This window comes from Pteropus vampyrus, unplaced genomic scaffold, assembly GCF_000151845.1.
Source record: "Pteropus vampyrus isolate Shadow unplaced genomic scaffold, Pvam_2.0 Scaffold126, whole genome shotgun sequence".
NCBI lineage: Eukaryota > Metazoa > Chordata > Mammalia > Chiroptera > Pteropodidae > Pteropus > Pteropus vampyrus.
The window spans coordinates 4,519,568-4,536,574 of record NW_011888907.1 but is presented as its reverse complement, the minus strand read 5'-3'; the positions used below and the strand labels follow the sequence as shown (position 1 = coordinate 4,536,574).

Sequence of the window (17,007 nt, the reverse complement as noted above, 5' to 3'; positions counted from 1 at the left end):
TTTCTGACTTTTTTAATACATACATAAAATTATTTTTTGCTTTTTGAAAACAAGGAAAGTCTCAGGAAACCTCAACAGAAAACCTTTTATAGACCCGAGGGGGTCTGATAACAGTTGATATTATGAATCTGACCTTTGTTATTATTTTTAGTGATAGAGTTTCCAGATCGCCTTGCTCTAAATCCCTTTTCTTTTTTTCTTATCCGCCAACTATCCAACCTCTCCCCTTTGGCAGCTATCAGCTTGTTCTCTGTATCTGTTCATCTCTTTCTGTTTTATTTTGCTTATTCACTTTTGGTTTTTAGATTCTACATATATGTGAAATCATATGGTATTTGTCTTTCTCTGTCTGACTTATTTCACTCAGCATGATACCCTTTAGGTCCATCCATGTTGTCATGAATGGCAAGAGTTTGTTCTTTTTTATGGCTAAGTAATATTCCATTGCTTATCTATACCACATCTTCTTTATCCATTCATCCACTGATGGACACTGAGGTTGTTTCCATATCTTGGCTATTGTAAATAATGTAGCAATGAGCATGGATTTTGGATTTGTTTTGGATTTCTTCGGGTAAATACCCAGATGTGGGATTGCTGGGTCATATGGCAGCTCTATTTTTAATTTTTTGAGGAATCTCCATACCATTTTCCATTGTGGCTATACCAATTTACAATCCCACCAACAGCGCATTAGGGTTCCCTTTTCTTCACTTTAAACTCTTGTTTAAAATTGAACTATGAGGTATGCATTCATCTCTTAGCGCCACTGTGACAAATCACACACTGGGTGGCTTAGAACAAGAGAAATTTATTCTCTCACAGTGCTGGAGGCCAGAAGTCTGAAATCAAGGTGTCAGCAGGGCCACACTCAGGTGCTAGGAGAGAACGTGTTCTAGGCCTTTCTCTTAGTTTCTGGTGTCGTCAGCAACCCTTGGCGTTTCTTAGCTTATAGACGCATCACTCCGATTTCTGTCTCCATCGCTTCCTGGCCTCTCCCTGTGTGTGTCTCTGTCTGAATTTCCCTCTTTTTATAAGGACACTGCTCACTGCATTAGGGCCTGCCTTAATCCGGGATGACCTCATTTTAACTTGACTAATTCCCCAAAGACTGTTTTCAAATAAGGTCCCATCCGCGGGTTCCAGGTAGACGTTAATTTGGAGGAACACTATTCAACCCACAATAATTCATGTATCATAAAGTTCACTCTCTTAAAGTATACAGTTCTGTGGCCTTTTGTACATTCCTAGTGTTGTGCGACCACTGTCCATCTCTCAAAATATTCTATTCCCCCAAAGGAGACCCTGTCCACATGAGCAGTCCCTCCCCTTCCCATCCACCCCCCCTCCCCGGCCCCGCCTCAGCCCCTGGCACCCGCTAATCTGCTTTCTGTTTCTGTGGATTTGCCTATAATATTTCTTTTGTAAAATTTTTACTTTCAAATGATAGACTAGTGGAAGAACTCTCATAGTGCAAAAAAACAGTGCAAAGAAGTCCCATCTATCAGGGTTTCTCAGCCTCAGCCCTACTGATGTTTGGGGCCCGATCACTCTTTGTACTGTGTGAGGGCATCCCTGGCCTCCACCCACAAAATGCTAGTAGCACCCATCCTTAGTTATGACAACGAAGAATGTCTCAGGACATTGCCAGGTGTCCCCTGCAGGCAGACGAGGCTCCAATGGAGAACTGCTGCCTTGTGCCCTTCCTCCAGAATCACCGATTTCCCACATTAGCTTTGTCTCTCCCTCTCGCCCTCCTTCTCTTTCTGATCTATCAATCTTTTCCTTTAGCCCTTCTTCTATTTTCCTATCTATCATCTTTCTTTCTATCTTTCTATTTTTCTACTTATCCTTCTTTCTATATATTTTTCTATCTGTCCATTTCTCTTCTACCTATTTTTCTATCTACTTGCACACACATGCACACACACATGATTTTTCCCTGAACCATTTGAGAATTCATTACAGGTGTCATTCCCCTTTACCCTTCAATGCATCGCATATTTTCTAAGAACAAGGACAATCAGATCCCCACATCACCGCAGGACAATTATAGATCTCAGGAAACGTATCATAGACACAATCACATTATTCAATACACGGTTTATGGTCAAAACTTGCCAGCTGTCTCTAAAATGTCCTTTAGAGCTGCCAATCCAGGATCACACATTGCATTTAGTTGTCAAGTCTCTTTGGTCTCCTATAATCTGGAACATTCCTCCATCTGTCTTTGTCTTTTGCAAGGGTATGGGCCAGTTGTTTTGTAGATTAACCTTTTTCAGTTTTCAATGAACTTAGAGCTGTTTTTGAGTAAAGACTTTGGTTCAGCAGGTCCTGGCGGGCGTGGGGGTGGGGGCAGGAGAGTCTGGAATCCTGTGTTTCTTGTTTCTCCCAAGCGATGCTGCTGGTCTAGGGAGAACAGCTGGGGGGAGGGGACAGGTCTAGGGAGAACAGCTGGGAGGAAGGGACAGGTCTAGGGAGAACAGCTGGGGGGAGGGGACAGGTCTAGGGAGAACAGCTGGAGGGAGGGGACAGGTCTAGGGAGAACAGCTGGGGGGAGGGGACAGGTCCTTCCACGTGGGTTGGTCTGATGTTTCCTCACAATCACATCCAGGTTAAACCGGTGTGATGCTGGCCCTTCTCGGGCACGGAGACTTTCTCCACTGAAAACCTGCAATGTTCTCCTTTGTAATGAACAAGCGACGTGTGGGGAGATCTCAGAAAAATCTTCTTAAAGCAAACTTCTCTGAAAACTCGACCCTAAGCCTGTGTCTATCTCTAATTCCCGGCCTGTAGCATAAGAGTCAGCAAATATCTAACAGAAAAATCCAATTCCAGTGTGTTTATAGAGTTTAAAGGAATGAAGGCTTAAATGGGGTTGCTCAGCCCAGAGAAAATCTCGGGGCTGTGAACTCCTAGGAACCTGTGTCAGGATGGTCGGGAATGATTGCTCAGAGATGCCAGGTGTGGATGGTGAGTCAGAAATAATAAGCAGGAGAGAGGAGTGTGTTCATCAGACTCACCTAGCAGTCTCGCTCCCGCCCCCAGGTAGGTGAGACAGAGGCAAATTAGCAGACATGACAGGCGGCAGAGCTTTGCCTTAATGCAAAACCGCCATCAGGAACGCTTGAGCCCATCATCAAAAATGCTGGATCATGCAATTTTGCCTCTTTTCACTTTGGGGGGCACTTTTCCTCTTTCCAAATTTCACCTTTTGCCATAAATCAGGCAAGACGGGCAGCCATCGGTGAGGGGGGCATTTTGTTGGTTGGTTGCTTGATTGGTTTGCCAGGAACAGAATCCCACTCATGCTAACACCAAAGAAATAGGGCTTCATGCCAAGACCACAGGAGGAGCTTGGGGAATCCAGGGCCATTCTGTAGCCAACTCCAAGGGCGCATGCCCCAGATTTTGTGACTGGTGCCCCCAGAATGGGGGGGGGGACTGGCCTGAATTCTACAAAGACAGGCCCGGGGAACGTTCCAGAATAAAGGAGTTGGGCCATTAAGCCACTCTGATGCTGTCTACATGGAGGAAGCAGAGTTGTCATGGAAACTGGCAAGTCATGAGAACCAGCTCATCCTCTCTCCCTTCGGATCCTCTCTGCACTTGGGTTCTTATTCTAGACTCTTCCTTTCTCCTCCCCGGAAGTTCAGCTTGCCTCAAGCTTCAGTTGGCATGATGAGATCCCATCTCAGGGACCTGATGCCATTATACTGGCTCCTTCCTGAGTCCTGATTGCAAAATCTGGGGAGACAGAAATCGATTGGACTTTTTGGCCCCATGTCTGGTCCAATTAGTCAAGCCAGGGGCTTCGTGGAGAGTAGGACCACCCCTCCCCCTGGCAGGGCTGTGGTCAGTTAAGGAAGCTGACTATAGGGGAGATGATTTCGTTGCCTCCAATTCCATGAAAATATGCCATGTTTACATATGGAGCCACTATGTCATGGCTGTTGGAGCAGATCTGAGTTCCAGGCCAGTGGTTTTCACCTGGGGAGATTCTGTCCCCCAGGGATGTCTGGAGATATTGTGATTGTCATAACTCGGGAAGGGGGTGCTAATGACATCTAATGTGTGGAAACCAGAGATGCCTCTTACCACCCTGCAGTGCACAGGACACCCCGCCCCCCCCCACAGAGAATGATGGAGCCCCAAATGTCAGTAGTGCTGAGTGTGAGAAAGTCTGCCTGAGCCTGACAAACTCTGTCTGTGCCCCCTCCTCTGATTGGGTACCCACCTTGTCATTCATCAGAAAATTCTAAGTAAGCAAGTATTCTGTATATGTAAAAAAATGTGGTCAGCGTCTTCATCAAAATGAGGACTTTGCTCAACATCAGAGAATTCAAAAAAACCACACGAGGAGTTTCTACCCTGTGACGCTCAAACAGAAGCCAGCCTCCCTCTCTCCTCTGCTCTGAAATGAACTCTGATGTTCTCCAGTGCAGGCAAATCTGCAGTTTTTACAGTGTCATACTCACAAGTGTTAAAAAGTCCATTCCAGTCCAGCACCAAAATTTCAGTGACTCATCCTTTTTAAAGCCACTCCCTTTCTCTCTACCTCAGCCCTTTCTCAGGCCAGGAAAGATGGGGTGGGCTGGGTGGGCACAGCTGGTTTCTGCATTATTTTCCTAAGCTACCTCTTCTCTCCCTCTCTATGCTGCCTGAGTTGTCTGAGGTTGGAGAAGGAGTTGTCCGTGGTTCTGTAGCTGCATGTGTGCAGAAGGAAGGGTCTTGCATGATGGGTATAGCTAGAACTGGGCGTTGGTTCTTGCTGGGCATGGGCATTGTCCAGATCCTCAGGGTAAACCCTTTGGTGACATGCAGGACACTGTGCAGCTGACTGCATCTCTCCCTCCCTCTGTGTCTGCATCTTCCAAATGCAGGAGACCCAGGTGTGTTCCCCTTTCTTCCTCCCCACAGGTATGGGCTCTCAGAGGCTGAGCTGAAGGACGTCCTGTCCTTGGATGACGATGTCCTGCAGGCTGTGTACCAGGACTGGACCCCACCCAGCAAGGAACTGCTGCGTTTTCCACCCCTGCTGTGGGTGAGGCTTCGTCGAGATCTGGGAAACTGCTTGGCCAGGCGGCCCGTGGATGGCTTCACGCTCCTGGCCATCACCCACAGGTAGGTTCAGTGTGGAGGTGACGCTGTCTGGGTGTCTGAGAGCAAGAACTCCCCAATCAGGCTCCTCCTTGTTCCAGATCCTTCTTCTCTCCTCATTCCCAAGGAATCAAATCTGCTTAGCACAGCACTCAAGAGTCTCCATGCGTTGATTCTAACACGACTTTTTTTTTCAAATGGAGGAGAAATTCGCATAACATAAAGTTCATTTTAAAGAGTACCATTCAGTAGCATTTAGTACACTCACAATCTGCAACCATCCCCTCTAAGTAGTTCAGAACATTTTCATCCCCACAAAGGAGACCCCACCCCCATGAGCAGTCACTCTCCCTCCCCCTTCCCCAGCCCCTGACATCCACTAATCTGCTTTCTGTGACGATGGATCTGCCTGTTCTGGACATTTCATATGAATGGAGTCATATAATGTGTGGCCTTTTGTGTTTGGCTTCTCTCAGCATCATGTTTTCAAGGTTCATCCACATCGTAGCATGTGTCAAAACCTCATTCCTTTTAACGACTAAGTAATATTCCACAGTATGGATGTATCACTATTTATTTATCCATTCATCTGCTGATGGACATTTGGACTCTTCCCACCTTTTGGCGAGTGTGAATAGTGCTGCTATGAACATGCGTGTACAAGTTTTTGTTTTTCAGTTCTTTTTGGTGTATACCCAGGAGTGAATATACACTGTATATAATTCCAGGAGGGGAATTGTTAGATCGGCAGCAGCTTCCTTTGTGTTTAAAATGAGCCCAAAGTTTCCTTTTTAAGGTGGATTTATTTAAGAATAGGAAGAAAGATAGGCTGATTTAGAGATAAATGTTAGGTAACAAATAGGAAAGATGGTGTTTCCGTAGTGTAGTGGTTATCACATTCGCCTGACGAATAGGACAGGTGGTTAGCACTTAGCATCAGAAGATGGTTTAAGATGGACCTGCATTTGTGAACTGCCTCCTGGAAGGCCGGTGGCCACCTCCGAGCTCATCTGGTCCTCACGGCCCATGAGCTCATATCCCCTCTCCACAGACAGCTGGCCGAGGTGGTCCGAGAGCGCTACTTGTCGGGGCCTGAGAAAGCCAAGAGGCATGGAGCCTTGGCTGACTTCTTCTTGGGGGCCTGGAGCCAGGGCGCCAAGAAACTCATCACTCTGCCGCTGGTGGGGAAGCCCCTGAACCTGGACCGCAAGGTGAGTGGTCCGCACCCCTGTTCCCCACCTGCACCCTGCACTCTGTTGTGCAGGCAAGACCGAGGCTGCCTGGCAGGACCACCCAGCTCCTCCCTTCCCACATTTTCACCTAAAACACCCTCTGGATCTCCTCCCCTTCCCTTCCCGGGGTGGGCAATGAGATGTCCTCTCAGCCCAGAGCATCGTTTATAGGGGGGAGCACAGGAAGACTCACTCCCACACTCCCATCCCCCCAGACCCAGTTCGCACATTTCCTTCCAATCTTTCTTCTTTTATGCTCAGGAGCTCTAAGACTTGATGTCTTTCGCTGGCATGCTGCTCCCCATTTTTTGCCTCTCAAACACATCAAGGCCCAGTTCAAATGCCTCTTCCTTCAGGAAGCCTTCCAGGATTTCCTCCCTCCTCGGTTACTTGTTCTTTACTCCGTGCTCCCTTCATTTGGAGGCAGAACTTATAAGTTTTTAAAAACTCTCAGTTTCAGAATCATTTTAGATTCATAAAGAGTTGCAAATGAGGTACAGAGTTCCAATGGACATTTCCATCAGTTTCACCTGATGTTGACATCTTCCATAGCTGTAGCACAGTGACTGCAACTAAGAAATACACTCGTAAGATTTCTGTTGTCGTTCAAATTTTCTTTTTTCTGATGGACAAGGGAGGCCAGAGGCAGGGCCAGGCCTGATTGTTTCTCGGTGCTGTCCTTCCTCTTCTCCGGTGACTCGCAAATCCTGTCCCTTATGCTCAGAACCCCTGCAGGATCAGTCTCCTCCTTTTCCTTCCAAGATGTGGTCTGTTCTCCTTCCTGGCCTCCTAGCCTCAGGACCTCCTGCTTCAGTCCATTCTCCCAAGGAATACTTCTGACAATACAATCTGATCGAGTCTTTCCTCTAACACCTCCTATGGCTCCCCAGTGCCCTCAGCCTCCTGTCCAACCTCCCCAGCCTGATATTCATGATCTGCTGCCTACAAACTCCCTAGTCTCATTCCCCACCATGATTGCCCACTTTGCCTTATAATCAAGCCCTTCCAAAACTCATCCTGTTCTCTCCTACCTCTGGGCCTTTGCACGTGCTGTTCCCTTGCCCAAGAATCCCATTGTTTTCTGACACTTTTCACCAGACAGACTCTTACTTATCCTCCAAGGTCCCTTGGATTTCCTGAGTCCAACATCCGCCTCCCCCTCAGTCCCCGCCCAGCTAGTGGCAGGTATGGGGTGTCTCTGTTTGGAATTGTGTCTCCGTCCCTTCCAGCAATGCATGGTGCCTGGCCTGGCTTGTGTTGGTGGAGTGAATAAATGAGCTCATTTCATAGAGGCCTGGTTGCCAGCCCCTCCTACTCTGCAGGTGGCCCCCCAGCCCCTGTGGTTCTCGGACACAGTTGCAAACCTGAGGAAGCTGAAAGAGTTACCCCATCACTTGCTCCACTCAGGCCGCATCGAGGAGCTGAAGCAGGAGGTGCTGGGTAAGGTACCACTCCCCATCTTGGAGGAGAGCGAGTCCTGCTCCCTTCTTTCCAAGCCTGGGAAGAGCGAAGAGTGAAAGTCAAAATCCTCAGCTCTTCTTAGCATACTGGATCTTACCTGGGGTAATTCTGTATACCCCACTCTACCCTGGGGACACTTGTCTGAGACATCTGGAATATTTTGGTTGTCATGACTCGGGGAAGAGGTGCTAGTGGCATCAAGTGCAGAGGGTGAGATAGTCAGCCTTAGAATGAGAGAGATCCTGTCTGTCTATCAATATGTCATCTGTCATCTCTATCTCTATTTATCTACCATGTATGTCTGTCTATCAATCGTATTCACTTATTATGTCTGTCTTTCTTTCTGTCTATCTAGCATTTCTTTCTTTCTCTACCCTCTATATCTATCATCTTTATGTCCATCCACCCATCGTTTATCCATGCATCCATGCATCCATGCATCCATGCATCCATGCATCCATGCATCCATCCATCCATCTATCCATCTTTCTACTTGTCTATTATCTATCCATATATCTGTCACTTCTATCTCTACCTACCATCTATGTCTGTCTGTCTGTCTGTCTGTCTGTCTATCTATCTATCTATCTATCTATCTATCTATCTATCTATCATTTCTCTCTCTATCATCTATATCTATCATCTTTATGTCTATCCATCCATCTTTATCTATCTATTCATCCACCTTGCTATCTGTCTATTCATCTATTTGTCTATCTTATCTATCTGTCTGTCCATCTGTCTATTATTTATCCTTGTGATTCTCAACCAGGGGTAATCCTGCCCCCCAGGGGACACTTGGCAACGTGTATGTTTTTGATTACCATGACTTGTGTGGGGGCGGGGGGGGAGGGCGCGATGCTACTGGCACCTGGTGGGTGGAGACCAGGGATCCTGCTCAACACCCTGCAGTGCACAGGACGGCCCACCGCAGAAAATGATCTGGTCCCAATGCAGCAGTGCTGAGAGTGAGAACTCCCGGGACAGTTGGAGAGATGAGAGCCCACCTCCCAGGATGAACTGGAGGGAGGCATGTGCTCCCCACAGACCCTCTCCTCCCCGCAGGCAGCATGAACTGGATTTCCTGCCGGAGCATTTCCGGGGGCATCGAGAGCCTGTTGGATGACTTCGACCTGTGTGCCCCTCATGTGGACTGTCCTGAGGTGGGCCTGGTTCGAGAAGCCCTCCAGCTGTGCCGCCTGGCCGTGGAGCTCCAAGGCATGGGTGAGTCAGGCTGGCCTGGCCAGGGGTCCTCTCTGCACTGACCATGAGAAGCCCATGCTCCTCACCAAGCTGCCAGCTGGATTTTCATTAACCCACACACCTTTTCTGTCTACACCTGTAGGGTTTCTCCCAGTCCAGCCTCTAGAATTTTGAATTGAATCTGTGAGAGCTTTGGAGTAAAAACTACTAAATCAGTTCCTGTCCCCTTGCCCCATCCCAGCACCTGTTTCTAGAAAGAACCCGAAAGGAGACATTTCAGGCAAAATCATGGAAATGATGTCAATACTTAATATAGCAAGAGAGAAAACATATTCCCACAGATTTTTTTAATTGATGAAATTCAAAATGTAATGATAATAATTGACCATGACTTTTTGGTAACTCAGATCTACTAATGAGAAAGACAAAGGGGAATTCTTGTTCTGGGGACTAACATTTTGCTTAATTGGGGGCTTAAAGTCAGTGTTTCTTGTTATCTTATCAATTGCAAATGTTGATCTGTAAAAGCCGTTCTTCGCTCTCTGGTCAAGTCATTGGGCTTCCCTAGAACTTGAAGAATCTCTGAGTCTTCAGTTGGTAGACTCTGCCAAGGTAGTATTTCGTTTGTTTGTTTCTGTTTTTTAAAGTTGTGGTAAAATACATGTAACATAAAAATTACCATCTTAACCATTTTTAAGGGCACAGTTCAATGCCATTAAGCACTTTCACACTGTTGTGCAACGATCCCCACCCTCCATCTCCAGAGCTTCCTCATCTTCCCCAACTGGAACTCTGTCCCCATTGAACAATAACTCCCCATCCCCCTCCCCCAGACACTGGCACCCACGCTTCTACTTTCTGTCTCCATGAATCTGACTCCACCAGGGATGTCATGTAAGTGGGATCATACAGTATTTGTCCTTTTGTGACTAGCTCATTTCACACAGCATCATGTCCTCAAGGTTTATCCATGTTGTAGTATGTGTCAGAATTTCCTTCCTTTTTAAGGCTGAATAATATTCCACTGTATGGATAGACCACATTTGCTTATTTGTTCACGCATCAATAGACACGAGTTAGGTTGTTTCTACCTTTTGGTTGTTGTGAATAATGCAGCTGTGAACATGGGTGTACAAATATCTTTTCAAGACTCTGCTTTCAATTCTTTTGGGTGTATATCTGGAAGTAGGGTTTCTGAGTCATAAAGTAATTCTATGTTTAACTTTTTGAGGAACTTCCATACCGTTTTCCACAGTAGCTGCACCATTCTGAATTCCCACCCACTGTACCCAAGCATTCCAATTTCTCCACATCCTCACCAACATTTATTTTCTAATTTAAACAGAAAGCATTCTAATGAGTGTAACATGGCCAGGATGGCTTTTATCATACAATTTCTACCTAGTTTTAATCTGAGGGTTGTATGGGGATTTTATAAAGATGTTGAATTCCTATGTCCCTTCCATGGCTCCCTTAAAAATCAGCCAAATGCTGCCCCTCCAAGAAGCCTGCCCAATCACTGCTGAAACTGGACACTCCAAGCCCCCCAACCCCTGCATTTACCATTACTGCACCCTCTTTCCATCTTTCTTAACTCTTAGTTATTATTTTGGCTAGTTTTCTTTTGCGCCATGTGTCTGCCCCACCAGAATGAGCTCCGTGAGTGTAGGGGCCTTACCCACTTGCTCTCTGCCAAATTTGCACCCCTACACATAGACCAGTTCTGGCCAAAAGCATGGATTTTGAGCCCCGCTGTGTTGATTCAAATCTGGGCTCTGCTACTTAGTGTGACCTTGCAAGTTCCTTACCCTCCCCACCTCACCCCCGCCTTGCAGTCTTCAGTTTCCTCATTTACAAAATGAGATGCTTATAGACCCTCCTACCTAGGGCCGCCTAGAACTGTATGTGAGTCAGTTCATGCAGAGCCTGTACCCATGGTACCATCGAGGGTCCTGTTACTGTCACATGACATCATCAACTTGTTGATGTGAATGGCCTTGGACAAGCCTCAGCTTCTGTCATCTGCAAATTGTGAAATTGAACTAAAGCGTGGCCAGGGTCCCACTGAAGAGGAAGGTGCTGATGTCCACCATCAGTCATGCCTTTCTCACATATTCATGCTCGTGGGAGTTGCAAACCTCCAAGGGAGTGATTTCTCAGGAAAACGACCTTGGGCACAGTTGCCTGGTTTAAAGGAAGAATTAAAAGCCCAAATCACAGCATGTTCTTTGCAGCATCCTTGATTGACAACCAGTGGCTTCCCCAGCACAGGAGGCATAGAAATGACTATCGCCACCAGAGGGCGCAGCTGGGCTACTGTGCGCTCTCAGGACATTCCAGCACTTCCAGCCGGCTCTTAAAAATGGCCGGATATTCCTGACTTCTCCTATTGCCTCAGGCTCCAGAATGACTTGATGTGGTGCCATTTCGGACTCTGTTTTTATTTAAAAGACTGATATTTTGTTCATCATGGGTTTTAGGTATATTAATTTTTATTTTAAAAATATTGCATTAAAATAGTATTTATCTTGATGGTTGAGCTTTTAGGCACCACCACCTTAAATTTTGCACCCGTGGCCAGTGAGGCACTTGCCCCGGGTCCTAGTTTTGACCCATTTCACCCACCAGCAAACAGGCACAGGGCATTGCTGTCATTGCCCCAGGTCCCACAGTCAGGATGTGCCAACAGGGACAAAATGAACTGTCCGCCTTCAATGTCCCTGATCTTTACTCGACTTTGGAATCAAACTTTTTGGGTCAGATTCCTGCCTCTTACTGTGTGACTTTGTGCAAGTTGCTTGACCTCTCTGTGCCTCAATTTTCCCCTTTATAAACTTGAGATGATGATATCTCTGTGAGGTAAGCAGAAAAAGCTGCCTCCCCTCCAAAAAATATATTCACTTTCTAATCCCTGGACTCTGTGACTATCACTTTATATGGCAAAAGGTGTAATTAAGTTAACAATCTTAAAATGGAGAGTTCATGCCAGATTATGTAGGTGGACTCTCAAGTAATCACAAGTATCCTTAGGAGAGAGAAACAGAGAGAGATTTGAAACTGAAAAGGAGAAAACACAGAGACACACAGATGAGAAGGCTGTGTGAAGTGGAGGCAGAAATTAGGATGATGCAGCCACAAGCAAAGGACACCTGGAGCCCTCAGAAGCTGGAAGAAATAAGGAAGGATCCTCCCCTAGAGTCTTCAGAGGGAGCGCAGCCCTACTGCTACCTTGATTTCAGACTTCCTACCTCCAAAACTGGGATAGGATAAAGTTCTGCTGTTTTAAGCCACCAAGTTTATAGCCATTTGATATAGTAACCACAGGAAACTAATACACTCTGTAACTGTGAAGCGCTGGGAAAATGATCAGTATTTCTCTAGCAGATACTTGTTGGGTATTTTTGAGGGTCTAGGCACTAAGAACACAGCAGTGAATAAGACATCATCCCTCTTCTCAGGAAATTCCACGTCTAGGATAGTGAGGGTGGCCAGGCCATCTAATAAACAAATGAAGAAATGTAAGATTGCAACTGCAATAAGACCTGAACTTAGGAGCTGTGAGGATTGGAGGGCTGCACTGGAGAATGCTTTTTGCCTAAGTGACCTTCGAGCTAAGAGGAGGATGAGGAGATGATTGGCATGCGAAAGTGAAGGGGGAGGGGGAGGAAGCTTTCCAGGCAGAGGGAACAGCACGGGCAAAGGCACAGAGGCTGGAGACCACCTCGTGCACTTGAAGTAGAGGCAAGTGTGTCTGCAGAACAGAAAAGGAGATAGAAGAGTATGACAGGGGGGCTTGACCAAGAAAGCAGTGTCCCTCCCCTTAACTCGAGGCCCCTTTGTTGCAGAGAAGAGCATCCTGTATACAGAACTCCTGGCCAGACTCCATTTCTTCGCCACTTCACATCCAGCACTTGTGGGACAGCTGTGCCAACAGGCCCAGAGCTGGTTCCTGCTGTGCCCACATCCTGTGCTGGTGCCCCTTGGAGGATTCCTCCAGCCCCCAGGAGGGCCTCTCCAGGCGACCCTCACTGGCTGTCACAAAGGTGGGTCTCCTCAGCATAGCAAAAATCCTGTCAGGCCCCCCTCTTTCCTGGGGGCAGCGGATGACAGACATTTTGTGCTACTCTCTGGGGCTCCCCTCTGCCAGTCGGGAGGCCATGGTGTCACGAGGGCTGCCCTACTGTCTCACGCTGACTCAGCTCTCCCTGATCCTCAGGGTTATCGGTGTAAATACTGCTAATGAGTCTGGGGCAAGGGGATATCAATTGCCTTTGGGGTCTTGTCTCTAAGAGTTCAGCACCCATCTTACAGAGAGTTTCTGCAATTTACTGGTTGATGCTAGTAAGTCTGGAAGCTAAGGACTGGTGCCTGATTGGCCCCCGAGAGGCTGATGAAATGTGTAAAATCTCCCCAGGGACACTAGAATGTCAGAGGAACGAGAGGATTTAGTTCTCTCTATTCACTTGTCACCCACCTTTTTATCCATTTATCCTTCTTTCCTTCCATCCATTTGTCTATCTACCTGTCCATCCATCCATCCCTTGCTTTCTTCCACCCATACATTCATCTGTCTGTTCTATCTATCCATCCTTCTATCAGTCATTCATGCATCCATCTATCCGTGTATCCAGCTAGCCATCCATCCATCCATCCATCCATCCATCCATCCATCTATCCGTCCATCCATTTAGCCATCCATCCATCCACCCACCATCCCTTTCTACCTTCTTTCTTTCCTTCCATTCATCCATCCATCAGTCTTCCATACTTCCATTAATTATTCTTCCTTCCATCCTCATCCACTCACTTACCCCTCCACTCATCCTTACACACTCAGCCATTCATCAACTCGCCCACCCATCTGTCAATTGATTAATCCATCTACCCGTCTAATACTTATTCATTCACTCACCCTCTCATCTAACCAGCCATCTATCTGTCCACTTAACCACCAATGCACCTCCATTCATCCATCCCTTTCTGCCCACCCACAATCTCTCTCATGAATTGGGAGGCCACTGACTACAATTAGCTTGTGATTTCAATGTCAGTTATTGTGACTCAGGACATTTTTGTGCCACATTGCCTTATAGGGAAAGCTATACTCCCAAGGCACAGTGCTTCCAAAATAGAAATGCTAAGAGACACTAAATACAATGCACGGAGGAATTGATTTAGGGACAGCCACTAGAATGCTGTGTTGAGAAGGATTCTGTGACTGAATCTGGTTTCATGGGAAAGAGTGTATATCTGTTAGGATACAGGTTCAGATGCCTTAACAGTGGCCAAAATAGAAGCAGCTTAAATAGAAGTCCATTTTTCCCTCACATAATAATCTATTGTCCCATGGGGGGCAGAATCACCTGTGGGGGAGACTGATGAACTAGGGAGAACTTCTGACCAAGCTGTGGTTTAATCCCTAAGAGCAACATAAACATTACAGCCAAGTTATGAATCTGGCGTCTGACAGCTCTGGCTTCAAAATCCTGGCTCTGCCACTTACTAGGTGTGTGGCTCTGGACAAGGGACTGAATCTGTCCATGCCTCGGTTTCCCTTTCTGTGAAGTGGGGGCCCATTACAGGACATCATGGCTGAGCACTCAGACACAGGAGCTGATGTCATCACTTTTGTCTTTTGGGGGCTGCAGGCATCACCGCCATGGCGTGGAGCCTGGAAGAGAAGCTGCTGGTAGTCGGCACCCAGGATGGCATCTTGGCTGTGTGGGACATGGAAGAGAAGCAGGTGATTCACATCCTAACTGGACACACAGGTGAGGCTTGGGAAGTGGGCTGTATGATCACCTTCTTTCTGGTGTTCCGTGTCAATCAGTCAGTCCCCAGAGCCTCTTCACCACCAATTCACTTCTCTATATCAAAACTCTGGCTTTGTTTTTGCATCAGTTCGTTATCGCCATGTAACAAAACACCCCAAAACCTAGCAGCTTCGAATAAAAGCTGTTTATTTAGCTCACCTTCTGTGGGTTGGCAATTCAGGTTGGACTGAGCTGGGCAGCTTTTCTGGGCTCGCTCATGCATCTGTGGTCAATTAGTGGGGCATCTGGGATCTGGCTGGTCCAGGATGTTTTTAACTGAGGCAACTCAGCTCTGCTCCATGTGGTCTCCCATATTCCAGCAGGCTAGTTGGGGAAGAGGCAGGGTCTCTAGAGGGAAAGCAGAAATGCACGAGGTCTCTTAAAGCCTGGAACTATCCTTGAAACTGGCACCCTGTCAAGTTCTGTTGGCCAAAGGAAGTGACAAGAACAGTCCAGAATCAGCCAGCAGGGAAATAGGCTTCATCCCCTGGTGGGAGGAGCAGAGTCACACCGCAACAGGTGTAGATCAGGGAGGGCAAAGAGTTGTGGTCATTTATGCAATTTGTCTAGCACAGTCAAGTTTTCATTCCAACATAATCTCATTGACACTATGGTCTATTTCTTGGATCAATTTTTGAGAGTCTACTGTGGACCAGGCCCTGTGCTAGAGGCAGAAGAGAGACAGATCAGGGCCAAGACTAGGGTGAGGGGAACAAAGCGCACACTGTAGGTACGAAATTTAAAGGGGCACCCCCAAAGTTAAAAAAAAAATTCAGTCATCAAGATAAATAATATTTCAACACGATGTTTTAAAAAATTGAAATTAATGCAAAAATATCCACGATAAATAAATATCAATCTGCCTTAAATAAAGACAGGATCAGCAATAGTGCCGTGGCGAGACGTATTAGAACCAGAGGCAAAAGAGAACTTGGTGATTTGGTGCCTCCTTAAATTCTGCATGTGAGGAGAGTGCCTCACTGACCTCATTCTAATGCTTTCCGGAGTCACATTCATGTATTTGGGAAGGTGAGCAGGTACAGATTATAATAAGTATAATGAGGTCAACAGGGCGTCATGAGCTACACTAACCAAAGTGACCAACGTAGGGCGTTAGGGAAGGCATTCTCCTGATCAGGGACGTTTCGGCCAAGACGCAAAGGGTATGAAGGAAGAGGTACAAAGGGCGGGGGTGTGGGGAGAGCATTGAGGCATGGGACACAGCTAGCACAAAAGCCCTGAGAGGGGCGAAGAAGCTGGCACACTTACAGAACAGCAAAGGAACTATGAGGCTGGAGCTTGGGACATCATATCAAATGAAAGAAGCCAGACACAAAAGGCCACATGGTGTATGATTCCATCTATATGACATGTCCAGAGCAGGCAAATCCACGGAGACAGAAAACAGATTGGCGATTGCCAGGGGCTAGGGGAGGGGGATGGGGAATGACGGCTCATGGGGACGGGGCCTCCCTTCGCAGTGATGGAATGTTCTGCCATCAGAGGTGATGTTCGCACGACATTGTGAATGTGCTGGATGTCACTGAATTAGACACTTTAAAATGGCTAAAATGATAAGGAGAGGAAAGGGAGAGAACGACAGCTTTGTGAGGTTATGAAAGTGTTCTCAACTCAGCCTGTGGGGATGGTCGCACAATTCTACGAACACACAGAAACCAATGACTATTATATCATTGCTACCTAAGTATATACATCATTTATGTATTTTTCTCAACATTTTGCTACAAACATTTGTTTCTGTTAGATCTTTTAAAAACAAATTCGTTGAGGTGAAATTTGCATACCGTAAAAGTCACCTGTTTTAAATGTACGATTCAATGATTTTTAGTAAATTTACTGAGTTGTGCAGCCATCACCACAATCCTGGAACTTTTAATCACCCCTAGAAGATCCCTTCTGCCCGCTTTGCAGTCCATCTTCACTATGCCCACTCCATCCCCATGGCAACCACTGATGTGCTTTCTAAGTCTATAGATTTGCTTTCTGGACATTTCATACAAACAGAATTGCACACTCTATGACCTTTTGCATCTGGCTTCCTTCACTCAGCATAATGTATTTGAAGTTCATTCGTATTGCTGCGGGTATCGATAGTTTGTTCCTTTGCATTGCTGAGTCATGTTCCATTATTAGATGGAAGGACCGGCATTTGTATATCCATTCATCAGTTTAAGGCC

The 17,007-nt window shown here is 46.6% G+C and overlaps 1 protein-coding gene across 1 annotated transcript in view; it reads left to right on the top strand.

Annotated features, from left to right (window-relative positions):
• NWD1 (NACHT and WD repeat domain containing 1) overlaps window positions 1-17,007 on the top strand; it is a 43,602-nt gene that overhangs the window by 9,567 nt on the left and 17,028 nt on the right. The window contains exons 4-9 of the mRNA XM_023534571.1: window positions 4,921-5,124; window positions 6,152-6,311; window positions 7,655-7,772; window positions 8,859-9,017; window positions 12,842-13,039; window positions 14,645-14,767. Of these exons, the coding sequence (XP_023390339.1) occupies window positions 4,921-5,124; window positions 6,152-6,311; window positions 7,655-7,772; window positions 8,859-9,017; window positions 12,842-13,039; window positions 14,645-14,767 (962 nt within the window). The remainder of the gene's footprint in view (window positions 1-4,920; window positions 5,125-6,151; window positions 6,312-7,654; window positions 7,773-8,858; window positions 9,018-12,841; window positions 13,040-14,644; window positions 14,768-17,007) is intronic.